The sequence below is a fragment of the Mesoplodon bidens genome (genome assembly GCF_964165515.1).
Source record: "Mesoplodon bidens genome assembly, chromosome: 1".
In the NCBI taxonomy this organism is placed as follows: domain Eukaryota; kingdom Metazoa; phylum Chordata; class Mammalia; order Artiodactyla; family Ziphiidae; genus Mesoplodon; species Mesoplodon bidens.
Genome location: NC_138176.1, coordinates 114,564,975 through 114,582,388, shown reverse-complemented (window position 1 = coordinate 114,582,388; position 17,414 = coordinate 114,564,975). Strand labels below are relative to the sequence as shown.

At 41.5% G+C, this 17,414-nt stretch overlaps 1 protein-coding gene and 1 long non-coding RNA gene across 7 annotated transcripts in view; one reads left to right on the top strand and one right to left on the bottom strand.

Moving 5' to 3' along the window:
• LOC308625347 overlaps positions 1-17,414 on the top strand; it is a 262,666-nt gene that overhangs the window by 200,611 nt on the left and 44,641 nt on the right. The window lies entirely within an intron of this gene.
• Positions 1-17,414, bottom strand: part of MTR (5-methyltetrahydrofolate-homocysteine methyltransferase) — a 131,520-nt gene that overhangs the window by 100,018 nt on the left and 14,088 nt on the right. For all 6 annotated transcript variants that reach the window (XM_081223922.1, XM_081223927.1, XM_081223923.1 and 3 more), the window contains exons 3-11: positions 16,336-16,425; positions 14,193-14,262; positions 12,331-12,423; positions 10,871-10,977; positions 8,909-8,968; positions 8,045-8,139; positions 4,604-4,704; positions 3,431-3,492; positions 2,028-2,095 (exon numbers count right to left, since the gene is read on the bottom strand). In XM_081223922.1, coding sequence (XP_081080048.1) covers positions 2,028-2,095; positions 3,431-3,492; positions 4,604-4,704; positions 8,045-8,139; positions 8,909-8,968; positions 10,871-10,977; positions 12,331-12,423; positions 14,193-14,262; positions 16,336-16,425 — 746 coding nt within the window. The remainder of the gene's footprint in view (positions 1-2,027; positions 2,096-3,430; positions 3,493-4,603; positions 4,705-8,044; positions 8,140-8,908; positions 8,969-10,870; positions 10,978-12,330; positions 12,424-14,192; positions 14,263-16,335; positions 16,426-17,414) is intronic.

The window sequence follows — 17,414 nt, the reverse complement described above, 5'->3', positions numbered from 1 at the left end:
GACGAAGAACAGTAAGATGACTGGCTCAAAATATGATCATCAGTCACTCTAGGGAAAAAAAACAAATACAAACAGTCCTCAACTGTGTTTTATTCCACTCAATTCCAATCTTCTTATAAACCATGAAACTGCAGGGACTTAAACACACCCTTCGCCATGCCCTTGTCTCCCACCCCCTTCCTCCATGCCCTCACTCTAAAATGTGGGTTAAGCAGTGACTGTGTCAGGCGAGGTGAAGACGCTCCTCCTGACCTCAAGGTGCTTGTTGCTTATTGTCTTTTCCTTTCATGAGAGCATCTAGTGGAGGCAGGTATTTGCCCACAAGAAATATCAGCTGTCCCTCCTTGAGCACTGGAATATTATTCAGGTATTTAAGGGTAGAGTGTTAAGATATCTAGGATTTGCTTCAAAACTACAATGAGGTATCACCTCACACCAGTCAGAATGGCCATCATCAAAAAATCTACAAACAACAAATGCTGGAGAGGGTGTGGAGAAAAGGGGACCCTCTTACACTGTTGGTGGGAATGTAAATTGATACAGCCACTATGGAAAACAGTATGGAAGGTCCTTAAAAATGGAATTACCATACGACCCAGCAATCCCACTACTGGGCATATACCCTGAGAAAACCATTATTCAAAAGGAGTCACGGGGGGCTTCCCTGGTGGCGCAGTGGTTGACAGTCCGCCTGCCAATGCAGGGGACACGGGTTCGTGCCCCGGACCGGGAGGAGCCCACGTGCCGTGGAGCGGCTGGGCCCGTGAGCCATGGCTGCTGAGCCTGCGAGTCCAGAGCCTGTGCTCTGCAGCAGGAGAGGCCACAGCAGTGAGAGGCCCGCGTACCGCAAAAAAAAAAAAAAAAAAAGTCACATACCACAATGTTCATTGCAGCTCTATTTACAATAGTCAGGACATGGAAGCAACCTAAATGTCCAACAACAGAAGAATCGATAAAGAAGATGTGGTACATATATACAATGGAATATTACTCAGCCATAAAAAGAAACGAAATTGGGTCATTTGCAGAGACACAGATGGACCTAGGGACTGTCATACAGAGTGAAGTAAGTCAGAAAGAGAAAAACAAATATCGTATATTAATGCATATATGTGGAATTTAGAAAAATGGTATAGATGATCTTATTTGCAAAGCAGAAATAGAGACACAAACATAGAGAACAAACATACGGATACCAAGGGGGAAGGGGAGGTGGGATGAATTGGGAGATTGGGATTGACATATATGCACTATTGATACTATGTATAAAATAGATAACTGATGTGAACATATTATATAGCACAGGGAACTCTACTCAGTGCTCAGTGGTGACCTAAATGGGAAAGAAATCCAAAAAAGAGGGGATATATGTATACGTATAGCTGATTTACTTTGCTGTACAGCAGAAACTAACACAACATTGTAATGCAATTACACTCCAATAAAAATTAATTTTAAAAAAAAAGAAAAAAGATATGTAGGATTTGCTTTACAATAGTCTAAGGGAAAAAAAGTTGGAGAATAAATAAAATAAAAATAGCAAAATAGTGAAAATTATGGAAACTGCGATAGGTGCATGGGGGTTCATTTTATTATTTTTCTACTTTAATTTTTGGAATTTTTCATAATATAAAGAATCTTAGTTTGCTAGGGCTGCCATAACGAAATACCACAGACTAGGTAGTTTAAACAGCAAAATTTATTTCTTCAAGTTCTGGAGGCTAGAAGTCTCAGGTCAAGTTGTCAGTAGGACCGCTTTCCTCTTAGGCCTCTCTTTGGTTTGTAGCTGGCTATCTTCTCCCTGGGTCCTCACATGGCCCCTTCCTGTGTGTGTCTGTATCCTCACCAGTCACATTGGATCAGGATCCATTCATATGACCTCATTTTACCTTAATTACCTCCTTAAAGGCCCTACCTCTAAGTACAGGCACATTCAGAGGAACTGGGGATTAGGGCTTCAAACTATGAATTTTGGGGACACAATTCATCCCATAACAAAAGGTAAAATACTTAGAAGGGATTATCACCTGATATGATCTGGTGTCGTACCACAGCACCCCCCAACTATATTGACCAAGCCGTCCATAGCAAAATCCTGCAATTAGGAAAAGAAAAAGTTTCAGAGAGTTCATCTGAATTCTAAGCTCACCACTACCAATTCAGCAGAAAATCTGCATTTCCTGAATAACTAATTTTCCATTTAAAAGAGAGCTAAACATACTTAACTCTAGATATCAAGCTTTGATAAGCCTTAGACATAAGGTTAAAAGCAGAGACCAGTTCAGATATTATGAAATGCAATGAGATATTTGCCTATCTGATCACAATAAAGTTTTTTTTTTTACCCATATGCTGAGCAGAATGAATGTGAGCTAAGTCATGCATTTTCCAATAATACGTATTCAGTTTTTAAATATAAATTCAAATGTTTAAAGAATTAAAAATTCAGGGGCTTCCCTGGTGGCGCAGTGGTTGAGAGTCCGCCTGCCGATGCAGGGGACACAGGTTCGTGCCCCTATCCCGGAAGATCCCACATGCCGCGGAGCGGCTGGGCCCGCGAGCCATGGCCGCGGAGCCTGTGTGTCCGGAGCCTGTGCTCCGCAACGGGAGAGGCCACAGCAGTGAGAGGCCCGCGTACAGCAAAAAAAAAAAAAAAAAAAAAAAAAAAAAAAAAATTCAGTTCTGCAGTCACAACAGCCACATTTCAAGTGCTCCAATGACCACATGTGGTAGAGGCTACATGTGTGGCTACACATATTGCACAGTGCAGGTCTGGAGTTTAACCACAGTTCGTTTGAAAGCTGGAGTTTAACCAAAGCTGGTTTGAAAGAAGGACAAGATAATGGAGAGAGAGGAAGTCAAGGAAGTGAGAAGTCAGAGTATTGAAAAGAGCATCTACATAAGGTACTGAAAACATAGAATTAAGTGAGAAATAGTTTAGGAGAGAATGTCAGTAAGCCAGAAGCTAAAAATTCAAGGAATGAGGGAAAAGAGACCCAGAGGTTAGTGATAAGGAGGGGTCGTGGGTAGTATGGTTTCGTGACCTGGGATTCAGAGATGGGAGGTGTATGGGAGAGAAGGAGAATGGGGGAGGTGACAGTGGGGAGCAAGGAGACATAGACTCCACCCCGCAGTCTGCAGTCTGCGGGGTGGAGGGGACCACCTGGGAGGGCTGCAGAGGAGAGCTGAGCTTCAGTTAGTTTGGGCTGGACCTCTCTGAGAATTTCCCAATAGCCACTAGTACCCACCGTGGAGAAGGATGCTGACAGCGAGCCCCTCCCTCTGCCTCCATCATTTTAATTCATCTTAAGCTTTTATTTTTTATATATACACTGGGATTTCTTTAGGGGAAAAGTCTACTTCTAGATATTCTAAATCAAAAATTCCATTTCTCTATCTCTTAAAAATCAAGTGAAAGAGGATTCTTGACCTTTAAGTGCATGGCCATCACGTGCGGAGTTTCATCATATTCACCGAAGGTATTGGGAAGACCTAAGAAAGTATATTTCAGCCATTACTGGAAACTACTTTAACAAATGACATAGTATTTGTAAAGGCTTTAGGTTAAAAGGTTAGAAAAATATTTATAATTAAATCGTGATTACTTGCAAAAACAAGTAAGAATTCTTAACATTAAACATAATAAGTACAGAGACACCATACCAGACAACAACAAATAAAATCACAGAGGAAAATAAACATCCATTATTTCTTTTCTATTTGAAAGAAAAGCATCACTACTACATGAGACAGAATTCCCCTACCCCATCCCTCCCTTTTCTGTAAAGGAAATTCATTTTTGTCTCCTAGACGCCTAGGGGTAGGGGTTGGAGTACCACACATGCTTTGAACTAATGAGCACCCGACATGCAATTAAAAACAAGCAAAACACAACCCATCTCCTTTCAAGTAAGTTTTCCCATGTAAGACTTTAGCATCTAATTATCCAGTTTCCTGTTCTATTTATTATCCCCTTCCAGTTATCTTACTCCTGGTGGGAAATAAAATTTACTGTGCATTAAAATGTATATATTTGGAGAAAGAAGGCTGGAAAATTATTTTTAGCCCCAAGTAGTTAAGTGGTGCTCAAAAACATTCACCAGGAAATCTGGTTAACCCAGGATGCATTACCAATATTAAATGGATAGTCTGAAAATTGTCTACATTTATCTTTGGAATTTTAATATACCGTTAAGTCCTAACTTTTAAAAAGGAGAAAAGTAACAGGCTCTTTTGTCGATACAGTGGAAGAAAGAAGAGGGCTCTCTCTCTCACGTTCTTTGCACTCATCTCTTTGGCCATGCCCACATGGCGAGCACTGTCACCAATTCCAAGGCTCTGGCCAGTTAAGTTATGACTAGGCTTCATGCCCCCAAGTTCTGTCCACTTCTGACCCTTTCAGGCTGAGCCAAACTGTTCCTTCAAGTCTAGAGGGAAACAGTGGTCTAGACCCAAATACTCTTCATTTAGAAAATTCCTATTGAAAGTCAACTATATACTAAGACCTGCAAAACAAACTCTTTTAATCCAGATTTGTTACCCTATCTACCCAGGTCTTGTGTATTTGCATTTTCCTATGTGTGACTCCCTTGAAAACACACACCTGCGTTGGGATAACAGAGGACATAGGCTGTTGTACATTTTCCAATCGTTTCAATAAAAGGTCTCATTTCAGCTGCACCCAGAGCACAATTTAATCCAATGCTGGAAAAACAAAAAGAAGGTATTAGAAGTACCCTCTTTTATTCTAAATATTTATACATATAAAAAGTTATGATAAAGGAGTATATTTAAAACCAAGCAGATAGTAAGTCTCCTGATTCAAAGCACGTTTATTCAGCTCTAGTCAAAGCCACCTCACTGAAGTTCCCTGCAACACTAAATATTTCTGCACATGTCTCCAACATTAGATCCTGCCTATGGATGTGACTCCTTAAATAAGTTTACCATTTAGTTAATGGTATACCATGAAACAGAAATGTCTGCAAACTACCGCTGCTAATGAACACTGGAAAGCAATACTTACGAGAAAGAAAAAGGAAAATCTTGGAGGTAGAAGGAACATTAATGGCACATGGAAGCCACTTCGGGGGTCTTGAAGACCAAGACTCAGTCCTTGCTCCAACTGAATTGCAATGTGACCTTGGACTTAGAATTTGTCCTCTTATAAATTAATTTGTAACCAAGAGGCTCTCTGTTTTGCAAATGAAACTTACTGCAGACAAAAATAAAACAGATCAAAGCAGAGCTGCTAAAAACCCTCCAAAATCACACTCAGTGGGAGCTGCTGAAGTCTTCAGGAATTCAAGAATTAACTATGAAGTGACAGGACTATGTCATCTTTTATTTTTTCACATTTTACTTTTTTTCTTTTACTATGATTTCGAAGTGCAATGTGATATACTAGATTAGATCCTGGAACAGAAAAAGGACATTAGTGGAAAAACCTGAAACCAGAATAAAGTCAGGAGTTTAGTTAATAGTAATATACTTTTAGTTTCGACAAAAGTACCACAGTTAATGCAAGATGTCTCATTAGAAAAAACTAGATGAAGAGCATATGGGAATTCTCTGTACTATCTTTGCAACTTTTCTGTAAATCTGAAATTATTCCAAAATAAAAAGTTTATTTAACAAACAAATACCCAACTCCCATTCTTGATAAAAGCTCTTAGTAAACTAGGAATAGAGGGGAACTTCCTCCACTTGATAAAGAACGTCTATAAAAAGCCTATAGGGCTTCCCTGGTGGCGCAGTGGTTGAGAGTCCGCCTGCCAATGCAGGGGGATACGGGTTCGTGCCCCGGTCCGGGAAGATCCCACATGCCGCGGAGTTGCTAGGCCCGTGAGCCATGGCCGCTGAGCCTGCGCGTCTGGAGCCTGTGCTCCGCAACGGGAGAGGCCACAACAGTGAGAGGCCCACCTACCAAAAAAAAAAAAAAAAAAAAAAAAAAACCTATAGCTAACATCATACTTAATGATACAGAACTAGATGCTTTCCCCGCAAGATCGGGAACAAGACAAGGATGCCCGCTTTCACCTCCTGCTAAACATCATGCTGGGAATCCTAGGTGAGGCAATAGGAGAAGATGGAAAATAAAAGGTATACAGATTGGAAAGGAAGAAATAAATGTGTCTTTGTTCACAGATAAGACTATCTGTTCCAAAGAATCATCTAAAAAATTCTTAGAACCAAGGTTGTAAAGCACAAGCTTCATATACAAAAGTCAACTGTTTACCTATATACCAGCAATGAGCAACTGAAATTTGAAATACGAAACACATTATTTACAATGGCACGAAAACAAATGAAATACTTCTGCATAACTACAAAACTCTGATGAAAGAAATCAAGGCAGATCTAAATAAATGGAGATCTATCCAATGTTCATCAACAGGAAGACTTAATATAGTTAAGATGTCAATTCTTCCCAATTTTATATACATTTACACAACGCCAGTCAAAATTCCAGCAAGTTATTTTGTGGATATCAACAAACTGATTCTAAAGTTTACATGATGAAGCAAACAACCCAGAATAGCTAACACAATTCTTGAAGGAGAAGAACAAAGTCAAAGGACTGGTACTACTCGACTTCAAGACTCACTGAAAAGCTAAAGGAATCTCTGGTATTGATGAGAGAGCACAGACAAACAGATCAATGGTGCTGAATAGAGTCCAGGAACAGAATCACACAAATACAGTCAACTAATGTTTGACAAACGAGCAAAGGCAATCCAATGGAGAAAGGATTGTATTTTCAACAAACAGTACTGGAACAACTGGACATTCACATCTGAATACATTAATCTAGACAAAGATCTTATATCTTTCATAAAAATTAACGCAAAGTGGATCACAGATCTAATTGCAAATTGCAAAACTATTAAAGATATAAATATATATATAATGATTACACAGGAGACAAATCTAGGTGTCCATGGGTTTGGAGATGAGTTTTTAGATACAACACCAGAAGTAGGATCCTTGAAAGAAAGAAAAAAAAAATGATAAGCTGGACTTCACTAAAATTACAAACTTCTGCTCCGCGAAAGATATGGTTAGGAGCATGAGAAGACAAGTCATGGATTAGCAACAAATATTTGCAAAACACATATACAGTATCCAAAATATTTTCTTTAATTTCTCAAACTCAACAATAAGAAAACCACCCAACTAAAACAATAAGCAAAAGATCTGAAGAGGAGCAGCTACCTCAAGGTGTTGTTGCCAAAATTAAAAGAGAGAACTCTCATAAAGCACTTAGAACCGAGCCTGGCACACAGCAAACTCTCAATAAATGTCTATGACTCTTATTTTTATGGCCAAGGCTATAATAACAGTGAATAGAGTGCTCTGAGAAGAACATCGACCTGGGCTGGTAAGAGAGGCAAGGGTCCCCGGAGAGGACCCTAGAGATGGGTCTGAAAGGCTCACGTGGCAGGGTGACCCTGCAGGGCAGGCACGGCCTCCAGGCAGGAGTAGAACGTGCACGGAAAAGGCACAGGAGGAAACTGTATAGACTCTTGGAGCTTCCACCTCACTCATGGTACAGAATTTAAACCATTTTGATCAGAAAAATAGAGAGATGTTTCAAACTAGAATGTAAAAGCCATGTTAATTTTAAAGATAAAAATCTGAGCTTTAGAATTCCCACCTTATTTCAGACTACGCTACTTCTGGTTGCTCCACAAGCAGGGAGTGAAAAAACCTTGCAAAGTTTTTAAGTGCTGATAATAGATTTAAAGTGTTGTTAGCAGGCCAAGTCAGTCTTAAACTATAAGGGGAACACTTACAGACAAAAAGGCAACTCTCTGGTGGGCCCAGGGGGTATGAGAACTCTCCCCCTCCCTCAAATCGACCCATTTAGGCAGTGTCTTCTGACATCCTCAGGGCAGTCAGAATGTACTTCAAGGAAAGACAACATCTCATGCAAGTGGTACCACAGAAATATAGAGAAGCAATCCCCTCCCGGGTCACAGTCTGTAGTCACCAGAAGAGATCTCCCCAAAAGGAATGGAGTCAGAAAAGAATGATCACTCACCAGAGTGGGTCTGCATGAGACACGCTGATGACAAATGCCTCCCCGGTCTGGCCAGAGAGAGTCCGCCCACTTTTATCAACAATTGTCCCTGAAATCTGAATTGAACAAAGTAAACTCTGTCAACAGCATAGACTTGAGTTAAGAATACAGTCACAGAAACAAAATAAAATGAGCAAGCTGACTTTCTTTGTTTTTTTACAAGGAAGAGAACTGTGGCACTCAAACTCCAGGGCAGCACTGTTTTCTTTAACGGTCAGAACAGATGAATGCAAAGTGCCCAGGGGAGGGGTTGGAAAGCCACAGAAACAGAGAAACGGGAAAGTCACGGAGACAAAAGCAGTGTCCAAAAAAGCTTTAGGATTCACACCTCCAGTCCCACTGGAGAAGACTTCCCCACAGATACCTCAGGTTATCCTGGTCTCCTGCTATTCAACATCTGATTCATCTAGCACCCCTTGTTTGACTCTATTCTATTCTCACCAAGCAATGGGGGCCTGCCTGTTGCATTAAAGAATTGGCAGCATGCTGTCTCTGGTGTTGGGATGCTTCACGGTCAGCACGCCAGTCCATCCGCCCTCGGGCCCTAACGAGAGTGAGCCTTTGGCTTCGGGGGACCAGTTCAGCCAGGCTTCTTTGGAATAGCCTGCCTTCCACAAACCACCGCTACATTCATTTTCTGTACATTTCCACGGATAAGACTGCTATTGGTCTAGAGGTGGTGGAAGAAGGGAGGTGAACCAAGCAAGTAGCTGGTTCCTAAAAGATACTATCAATAGTTCCATGGCAGGAAAACAAAAACCCCACCCTCAAAATGACAATATTAATAAAAACCAAAATTCATCATGCAAATATTTGAGAACTTACAAGGACAGGCCGGGGAGCATACTCCTCTTCAAAAAGTCTGTGGACTGCAAACAAGGCTGCCTGTCAGGGAGAAAAAGGACACCTTTGTTTCTGAGAGACTGTGACACAGGTCAGCCTAACTGGCTGATCAGAATGCTCCCTTACCCAGACCTCTTCAGATCAGATACACGTCACATTCTCTGGGGAGGAGAAGGAGAAACACGTCCTCGTGATAACGCACAACCCCAGGGCCCCTTTCTCAAGGGTAACACTGTACATGTTACAACAAAACAAATGCTGACTGAAAGTCCCTCCATGAACTAATATTTCCTCTGAGGAAGGGCTGAAGAGCTACTCTTTCTTCTTTTGCTCAGTCAAAATTAAAAATAGATAAATAAGAAGCCTCTGCTTTCCACAGCCTCATATATACATGGTAGGTATATGAACCAACAGTGTATGTCATTTCAAAAAAGAGTATGAGCTAGAATGGGTTGTAAAGGCACAAATCCCATGTCAATCTGTACCGTCCATGTTTTATTAAGTTCCGGGACCAGACACCAAGGTCCTCCAATGCTCAAGGCTGTTCCACATCAGAACTCACCAACACGGAGGGCCGACGGCACAAATTAAAACTATAGTGAGGTAGTATTTTTCAGCTATCAGATTGGAAAAGATCAAAAAGTGAAACAGAGGGCCTCCCTGGTGGCGCAGTGGTTGAGAGTCCGCCTGCCGATGCAGGGGATACGGGTTCGTGCCCCGGTCTGGGAGGATCCCATGTGCCGCGGAGCGGCTGGGCCCGTGAGCCGTGGCCGCTGGGCCTGCGCGTCCGGAGCCTGTGCTCCGCAACGGAAGAGGCCACAACAGTGAGAGGCCCGCATACCACAAAAAGAAAAAAAAAAAAAAAAAAAAAAAAAAAAAAAGTGAAACAGAGAGGATGTGGTGAAAGCAGCACTACTGTGCACTGCTTGCTGACTGGAGGATAAATGAGTACAATCTTAGAGGGAATTTGACACTAAAAATCAAAATTAACAGTGCCCAGACCCTTTAAACCTTGCAATTTCACTTGTAGAAATGTATCTTCAGAGACACTGTGCAAAAACGTATGTATGAGGGCTTCCCTGGTGGCGCAGTGGTTGAGAGTCCGCCTGCCGATGCAGGGGACACGGGTTCGTGCCCCGGTCCGGGAAGATCCCACATGCCACGGAGCGGCTGGGCCCGTGAGCCATGGCCGCTGAGCCTGCACGTCCGGAGCCTGTGCTCCACAACGGGAGAGGCCACAACAGTGAGAGGCCCGCGTACCACAAAAAAAAAAAAAAAAAAAAGTATGTATGAGGATATCTACTTTTTATTCTACACACTTATGTACCTTTGTACACATACAAAGAATATAACCACATACACATATGCACACACGTCACGCACGCTTTTATCTGCATGGAATCCGTCAGGACCCTCACACCAGTGAGAGCAGTGGTTCCTGGGGAAGACAGCCAAATACCCAGGGAATAGGAGATAGGAGGATATTTACTTTTTACTCCATACATTTATGTGTCTTTTTTTTTTTTTCTTTTCTGGCCGAGCAGTACAGCTTGCGGGATCTTAGTTCCCCAACCAGGGATGGGACACAGGCCCTTGGCAGTGAAAGCGCCAAGTCCTAACCACTGGACCGCCAGGGAATTCCCATTTATGTGTCTTTTGAATTTTAGAACCATGCGTATATATTTATTACCTATGCATCTATGTACATATAGTAGCTATATATGAAAATATTTACTTTCATAATTAAAAAAACATTTTTTAAAAGTTAGAAACATAACCTTTTGAAGTTTCCTTCATTCTACTGGACTCAGCTAAAAATATCCAAGAATAAAATGGAATCAAGGAATTTAACTTTAATAATGACTATTACAGTCTCCTCACTACATTAGGGGGTGCACCCCAGCCCCCAGTCCAGCCCAGCCCCTTTTTTCTCCTTTAACTCACCTTGGCATTGGCGGTATCAAAAATAGTTTCAATGAGTAAGATATCAACCCCACCATCCAGAAGCCCTTTGGCCTGCTCTTTGTATGCTTCAACGAGTTCATCAAATGCTACAAAAAAACAAACCACACCCAGGACATTAGTCATGGACATCCTCTGAAAGCCCAAGACACGCTGAGTTCAGGCCTGGTGCCAGGTGAACTGACCACTGCTGGTTTATAATGCATAATTTAAGGGCAACACCATCTTTTGTAAGAAACATGGCAGTGATGGAAGTTAAACCAGCAAATTGAACACAGATGCTCCTAAACGCTTAGCACACGGGCTCACTTCCCATGTGTGAGCCAAGAATGAGTGGCTGAGTGGAAAGGTGTATGATTTCTTGAGCCCTGGCTCTTACTTTTAAGATCTTTCCGGGGATGGTGTTAATCAATTCAGGGATGAGTGTGAGGAACAACAGGAGAAACGTGTCACACTGATCTGGATACAACACCGGTTGCATCACATTCTCTCACACCCTCTGGGGTAAAAGTCTGTGGTCCTGTAGATTTTGCTCCTGCCCTCTGACACCAACTCTGTCAGAGAAGAAACCTGCCTGGGGGGCAATTTCACTCTCAAACACAAAAGTGTCTAATCACTCCTAGATAAAATTTTTGTTAGAAATGTCTTGTCTACTTCCACCTGAGAGGTCACCCCTTGCCCCATTTGATCTCTCACCCAAGAAAGAAAAGATGATCATATATTCAATAGAGAAGCTTGCTTCATCCTATTCAGCACAAGAGACAGGAAACGTTAGCTCCTCACTGCCACACGTCAGCCCAGAATGAGCAACCCAAGGTGGAACAGTGTGGTATCTGTCACCAAAACCTACAATCCACACTTGCCTAAACTTGTCTTCTACACAGAGTTCATTACCACACATAGTATCATTACTATTCTGCTCTGATCATTTAATACTTTTTGTTTTTGTGTAGTCTGATGCTTAAGAAATTGACCTAGATTTCTAGACTTTTCATACACTCTCAATGCAAGTATGCTTACAGATGCTGGTTTACAACGTTTACAATGCTAGTATGCATATATATAGCTTAGACTGCTTTCTGATAAATAAAGTGGGAGTCTAGTGGGCTATTCTATAACTGACCAAGGCCTGGTATCTATATTTGCTCAACTTCTCAGTTTAAAGTTTTATTTTGATTGGTTTCATTTCCGCAGCTCATAAAGAAGCCCAAACACAGCAACATGCACCTTTGAAAGCAGGCTCAAAATGCGTAATACTAATACTATGACTAATAATAGCTCACTTTTTATTTTAATGTCTACTACATTCCAGGGACTGCTGTAAGCCCTTAAGTCACAATAATCCTTAAGTAGATGCTGGTATTGGCCCCATTTTACAGATTTATAGATTACTGAAACACAGAGGTACTTGCCCAAGGTCAATGATTATATCTCATACTCACTGATGTTCCTGTAATCTGGTCTTTCCACAGATGGGGACACAGAGAGTGTCTTGTTAGTTGGACCCAGAGCTCCTGCCACATACCTCTTAATTCCTTTAGGAAGAGAAAAACAAGTGTGAAATCTCTAAACAGCTCATAAGTTAATACGCTATCATATTTCCCCTAGAACACAGGTGTACAATCTTTTGTCCGTAACTCTGAAATCCAAAAAGCACAAAAGCCCCACTTTTTTCCTTAATTCATTTGACAACAAAACTTGATCTCTCCTAAACTACAAGAAGCTATTTATAGTCTTTACCTCACTTAGTGGACGATTCATAGATTTTACTGCAAACAGATGTTTGATTATGAGGCTGTCCTGGATCCCACTGAGGAAATTATGAAATATAAAGTATGTGCACATGTTACCGCCAAGCCAACCCAAAAAACTCTGAATTCTCACACATGTGGCTTCAAAGAATTTCAGTTAGTAATCCTTTTCTATCACCATAGCTATGCTTGGACAAATGCTCTCTCTCCCTACTCTTAAGAAACCCTGAAGGTCATGAACATAGGTTTTGCAAAAGTTCCTCACAGTAGCATTGATCTTGAAATTCTCTCCACTGCTGTACTGCAGGGCCTTTGCTGGGGGAAAATATTACATCACGATTAACAATTATAAAGCCTGAAATTCAAGTATGAAGCAGATCAAATCTCACATTAAAACTCTTTCATGAATGTTTTAATAAGCTTTCCTCTAGGCTAGAGTCTAGGTGCTTCTAAAGGAGCCGGAGATACTGTGTTCCTTACATATCGGAACACAGGGCAGGGCCGTAGTGCTCATCACCTTTGGTGGTTTTAACTAGGTGGTTATGCTTTACCATCCAACTGGAGCAAACTACCCACTAGCTGATAGCCCAGCCTTTGAACAGCTTATAGGCCCCGATATTCTTTATCTTCCCCAAAGCTGAACAATATCGTGGGTGTAAGAAAAACGTCCTTGTCTTTCCCTGCTTTAGCTGGTTTGATAGCCTCTGACCTGTAACTTTGTTGGGGCAATAGTCTATGCCCTTCCGATTTCAACATTATCTCTCAGAAATGGAGTTCCTATAAATTGCTTCAGTCATCATTAGTATGCTGTGTCTAACTTCCCAACAATTTTGCTTTACGTCTTCCCTGTTGGCAATAATTTCACGTTTCCAAATCTTAAGGGGATCCAGGTATTTCTTCCATTCCTTTCCCACCCTCAAAGCCTCCCCTGCAGCTGGTGCCCAAGTGTCCTTATGGCAGCCAGCCAGGAGGCTAGTTATTTCAGGGAGGCATTTTTCAAATCCCAGCAAGACTGACTCTCACGCCACCCTCTTTGTGTGCTACACAGCGCCTTCAAAGACACTAGTGGTATGAAGTAGAAGACGCTCAAAAGACAATCTCTCTTTACCTAAATAAGGCAAAATCACAGGGATGAGGGTAGCTTTCAAGCGAGAAGATCAAATATCTTGATGATCACCAATGTAAACAAAACAGCTGCGTCTCAATAACCGAAAGAGTACTTCCAAAGGGAGACAAATCATTTTCGCTGTAAATGTACAAGGAAGTCACGGTTCTAGCTACAAAGTTAGGATAAAACACCCAGCAGAGTAAACACAGCGTAAACCCTGAGCCCAAGGCCCAAGGAAACAGAGTCAATTCAGAGGGACACTGAATGTTTGATTATGAAACTGCAGAGAAGTAACCTACAAACAAGTACGTGATGGTGTCTGCAGTGCTGCTGTAGGCCAACTGTCGTGAAAGGAAAAGGGGCAGTTAGGACAGTATATTATAGCTGAGGATGTCAAAGGAAACATCTTTGTAAAAAAAAAAAAAAGGAGAAAACTGTTCCTTACCTGTCTGGAGAGTTATCTCCTCAGCTGCTTTTCTGGCCACTCCCGCAGAGCACTTGTTCATCCTGTAGGCCTAACACATCAACTGCAAATGTTAAGTTTGTCCTTCTTTCCCTCCATAAAATAAATAAGGAATTCATGACCTTCTAAAACACAGTCTTATTCAGTAAGGAAAGGTGGAGTGAATTAGTTTGAGGTCTGAATGAAATCTTAGTCAAAAAGGCCTACCAGCGGCCCCAGCCTTGAGGGCGGCCAGGAAAGGCAAGAGTCTTTGGGAACTGCTTTTACGGCCTTCCACAGAGCCATGAGCCAGCTGGCAAAAAGGGCAATCTCTGGACCTCTGGCATGTCAGAATAAGCTGATGTAGTGAAATATTCTGAGAGTTGGAAAAAAGCATAGTAATGGAAAAAGCAGGGGCTTCAGAGACAGAAGACCTGGGTTCTAAAACCAGCTCTGTCACTATCTGCCTGGGTGGCTCCCTTAGAACTCCTCCAGGTCCTGGCTTCCTACACCGTACAATGGTTGGAATCAGTGGGTCTGAAGTTTTTGTAGATTATGAAACTCTTGAGAATTTGGAGAAGGGCCATGAACCCTCTCACTAGGAAATAAAGCAAGCATGCAGAAACATACAAAGTAGTGCCTGCAAGTCTTACCGAAATACACTCAAGCCCATTCATTTACGTATTGTCTGTTGCTGCTTTTGCACTATAATGCTAGCGTTGAGTAGTTGCAAAAGAGACAGGACGTAGCCAACAAAGCTTAAAATATTTACTGTCTGGCCCTTAACGGAAAATGTTTGCCAACTCCTGCCCTCAAATAATTCCCTTGATAACCCACAAGGCAAGTGATTTCACAAAGCCCCATCACCATGAGGGAAAACAGTGTCAGAGCACTCAGGACTATGTGCATGAACACAGAGGCACGTTCTGGAAAAATCCCACCCAGAAATGGGGACCTCCCACCCAGAAATGGGGACCTCAGCATCTACCATATATTTTCATCATTAACAGTTTACAAAACTTGAAAATGGAAGCATCCTGTTGACTAAAGAGAAATGAAATCCTTTACCCCACACCCACTAGGATGCCTACTATCAGGAAAAAACAAAAACAGAAACAGAACAAATGCTGGCAAAGATGTGTAAAAACTGGAAACCTTGTGCACTATTGGTGGGTATACAAAATGATGCAGCCACTGTGGAAAACAGTATGGTGGTTTCGCAAAAAATTAAACATTGAATTAGTGTATAATTCGGCAACTCTACTTCTGGTTATGTATAGATACTCAAAGGAAGTGAAAGCAGGGATGAAGAACAGATTATCTGTACACCGTGCTCATAGTAACATTGTTCACAGTAGCCAAAAGGTGGCATCAGCCCATGTCCCTCAGCGGATGAATGAATAAACAAAATGTGGCATATCCAGACGGTGGAATATTATTCAACCTCGAAAGAGTACGATATTCTGATACATGCTACAACATCAGTGAACCTTGGGGACATTAAACTAAGTGAAACAAGATAAGTCACAAAAGGACAAAAAATGTATGATCCACTCATATAAGGTAGCTAGGGGAGTTAAATTCATAGAGACAGCAAGTAGAATGGTGGTTTCTAAGGGCTGAGGTGGAAGGGAAAATTGGGAATTATTGTTTAATGGGTACAGAGTTAAAGTTCTACAAGGTGAAAAGAGTTCCACGGATAGATGGTGGTAACGGTAGCACAACAATGTGAATGTACTTAACGACATTGAGCTGTACACTTAAAATTGGTTAAAATAGTAAATTTTATGTTACATGTATTTTTCCACAATTTTTTAAAGAAAGGAAACCAAATCTGTCACCCAAATTAAAAAGGCTTCACAGAACTGTGCACATGGCCAATCATTATGCTTTTACTCAGTCACTGCATAATGAGTATCATTTTTATCTGATTATTACTTGCCCATAAAGAGACCAGCTGGAAAATGAATGGGCTGTTGTGTTTATAAGCAGAAGTGATTCTAACCATTTTCCCCATCTGACCACAAATAATAGATAACTAGGCATTAGCTTGACTCTGCAGCTTTGGCTGGTTTTCTCACTAGCAATTACCAATGCAGCAAACGCTCATGAATATCTTAGATACAAGGAAAAATGAAATCCTTACCAAGTGTTCGAGGCCATAGTCAGCTTGGGCAATAGCAGTGCTGCTAAAAGTATTTGTTTCAATGATATCTGCCCCAGCCAGCAAGTAATCCTGCCACGAGAGAAAGTAATGTCAATGCTATGAGTTTTAGAATCCCTGTCCCCCAACAATAAACTAGTCTTTTCCTCACCAAGGCCACCAAATATCTTTTGACCACTTACTAAGTGCAAGGCACTGTACTAGATAGAGGCTGGGGATGCAAAAAGACCTAAGGATTTCATAGAAAGGCCTGTGATATGAATAAATAAACACAGAACTTGAATTCAGACAAAGTTCACTTGCGGTGTGAATTGAGTCAAGTTCCTTAAACTCTGAGCTTCAGTTTCCTCATTTGAAAATAGTATAACCCTACTTCACCGGGTGGCCAGATGATGGTACAGATCACACAACAAGCTTCTGGCACACGATGGCCAAGGAACATTCCTTCTGCTCCTTTGCCAGCTCTCTGCTTCAGCACAGTCAGAACCCCACTGAGAAGGGCACTATCTCTGCAATCTTGATTCTGACCACAGTTGTTTCAGTGCACAGCTCCTGGTCCCTCTGAGCCACATCTGCACCCTTACGAAACCCTGAGGACCTCGGTGCCCTCCGGTTCTCCCTGTTTGAAACATTTCTGCCTTGTTTCACTCTTTGGACACCATCTCAACCTCAATCCAATGAAAATTCTGGTATCTCTTGATTTTCCAATAGTGAGTAAGCCCAACCCCACCTAAGCAGATGGACACTGCAGAAGAGCTGGGAAATGAAAACCAAGATTCACACATTTATAATAAGTCACAAACATCCCAACTATCTACCACTAAGGAAATGACTAAATAAACTATAATATGTCCATTTTATTACATGCTATGTGGCAGCTAAAAAACAGTGTGCACATATATCTACATACACTAACACGGAAAATCTCCAAAAGTATTGAGTAGAAAAACAAAATTGACTGATATGTAAACCATGACACCATTAAGTTTAAAACATACATACACACAAATAGTACTGAGTTTTCTACAGATATCTATATGTATACACGTACATACGTAATA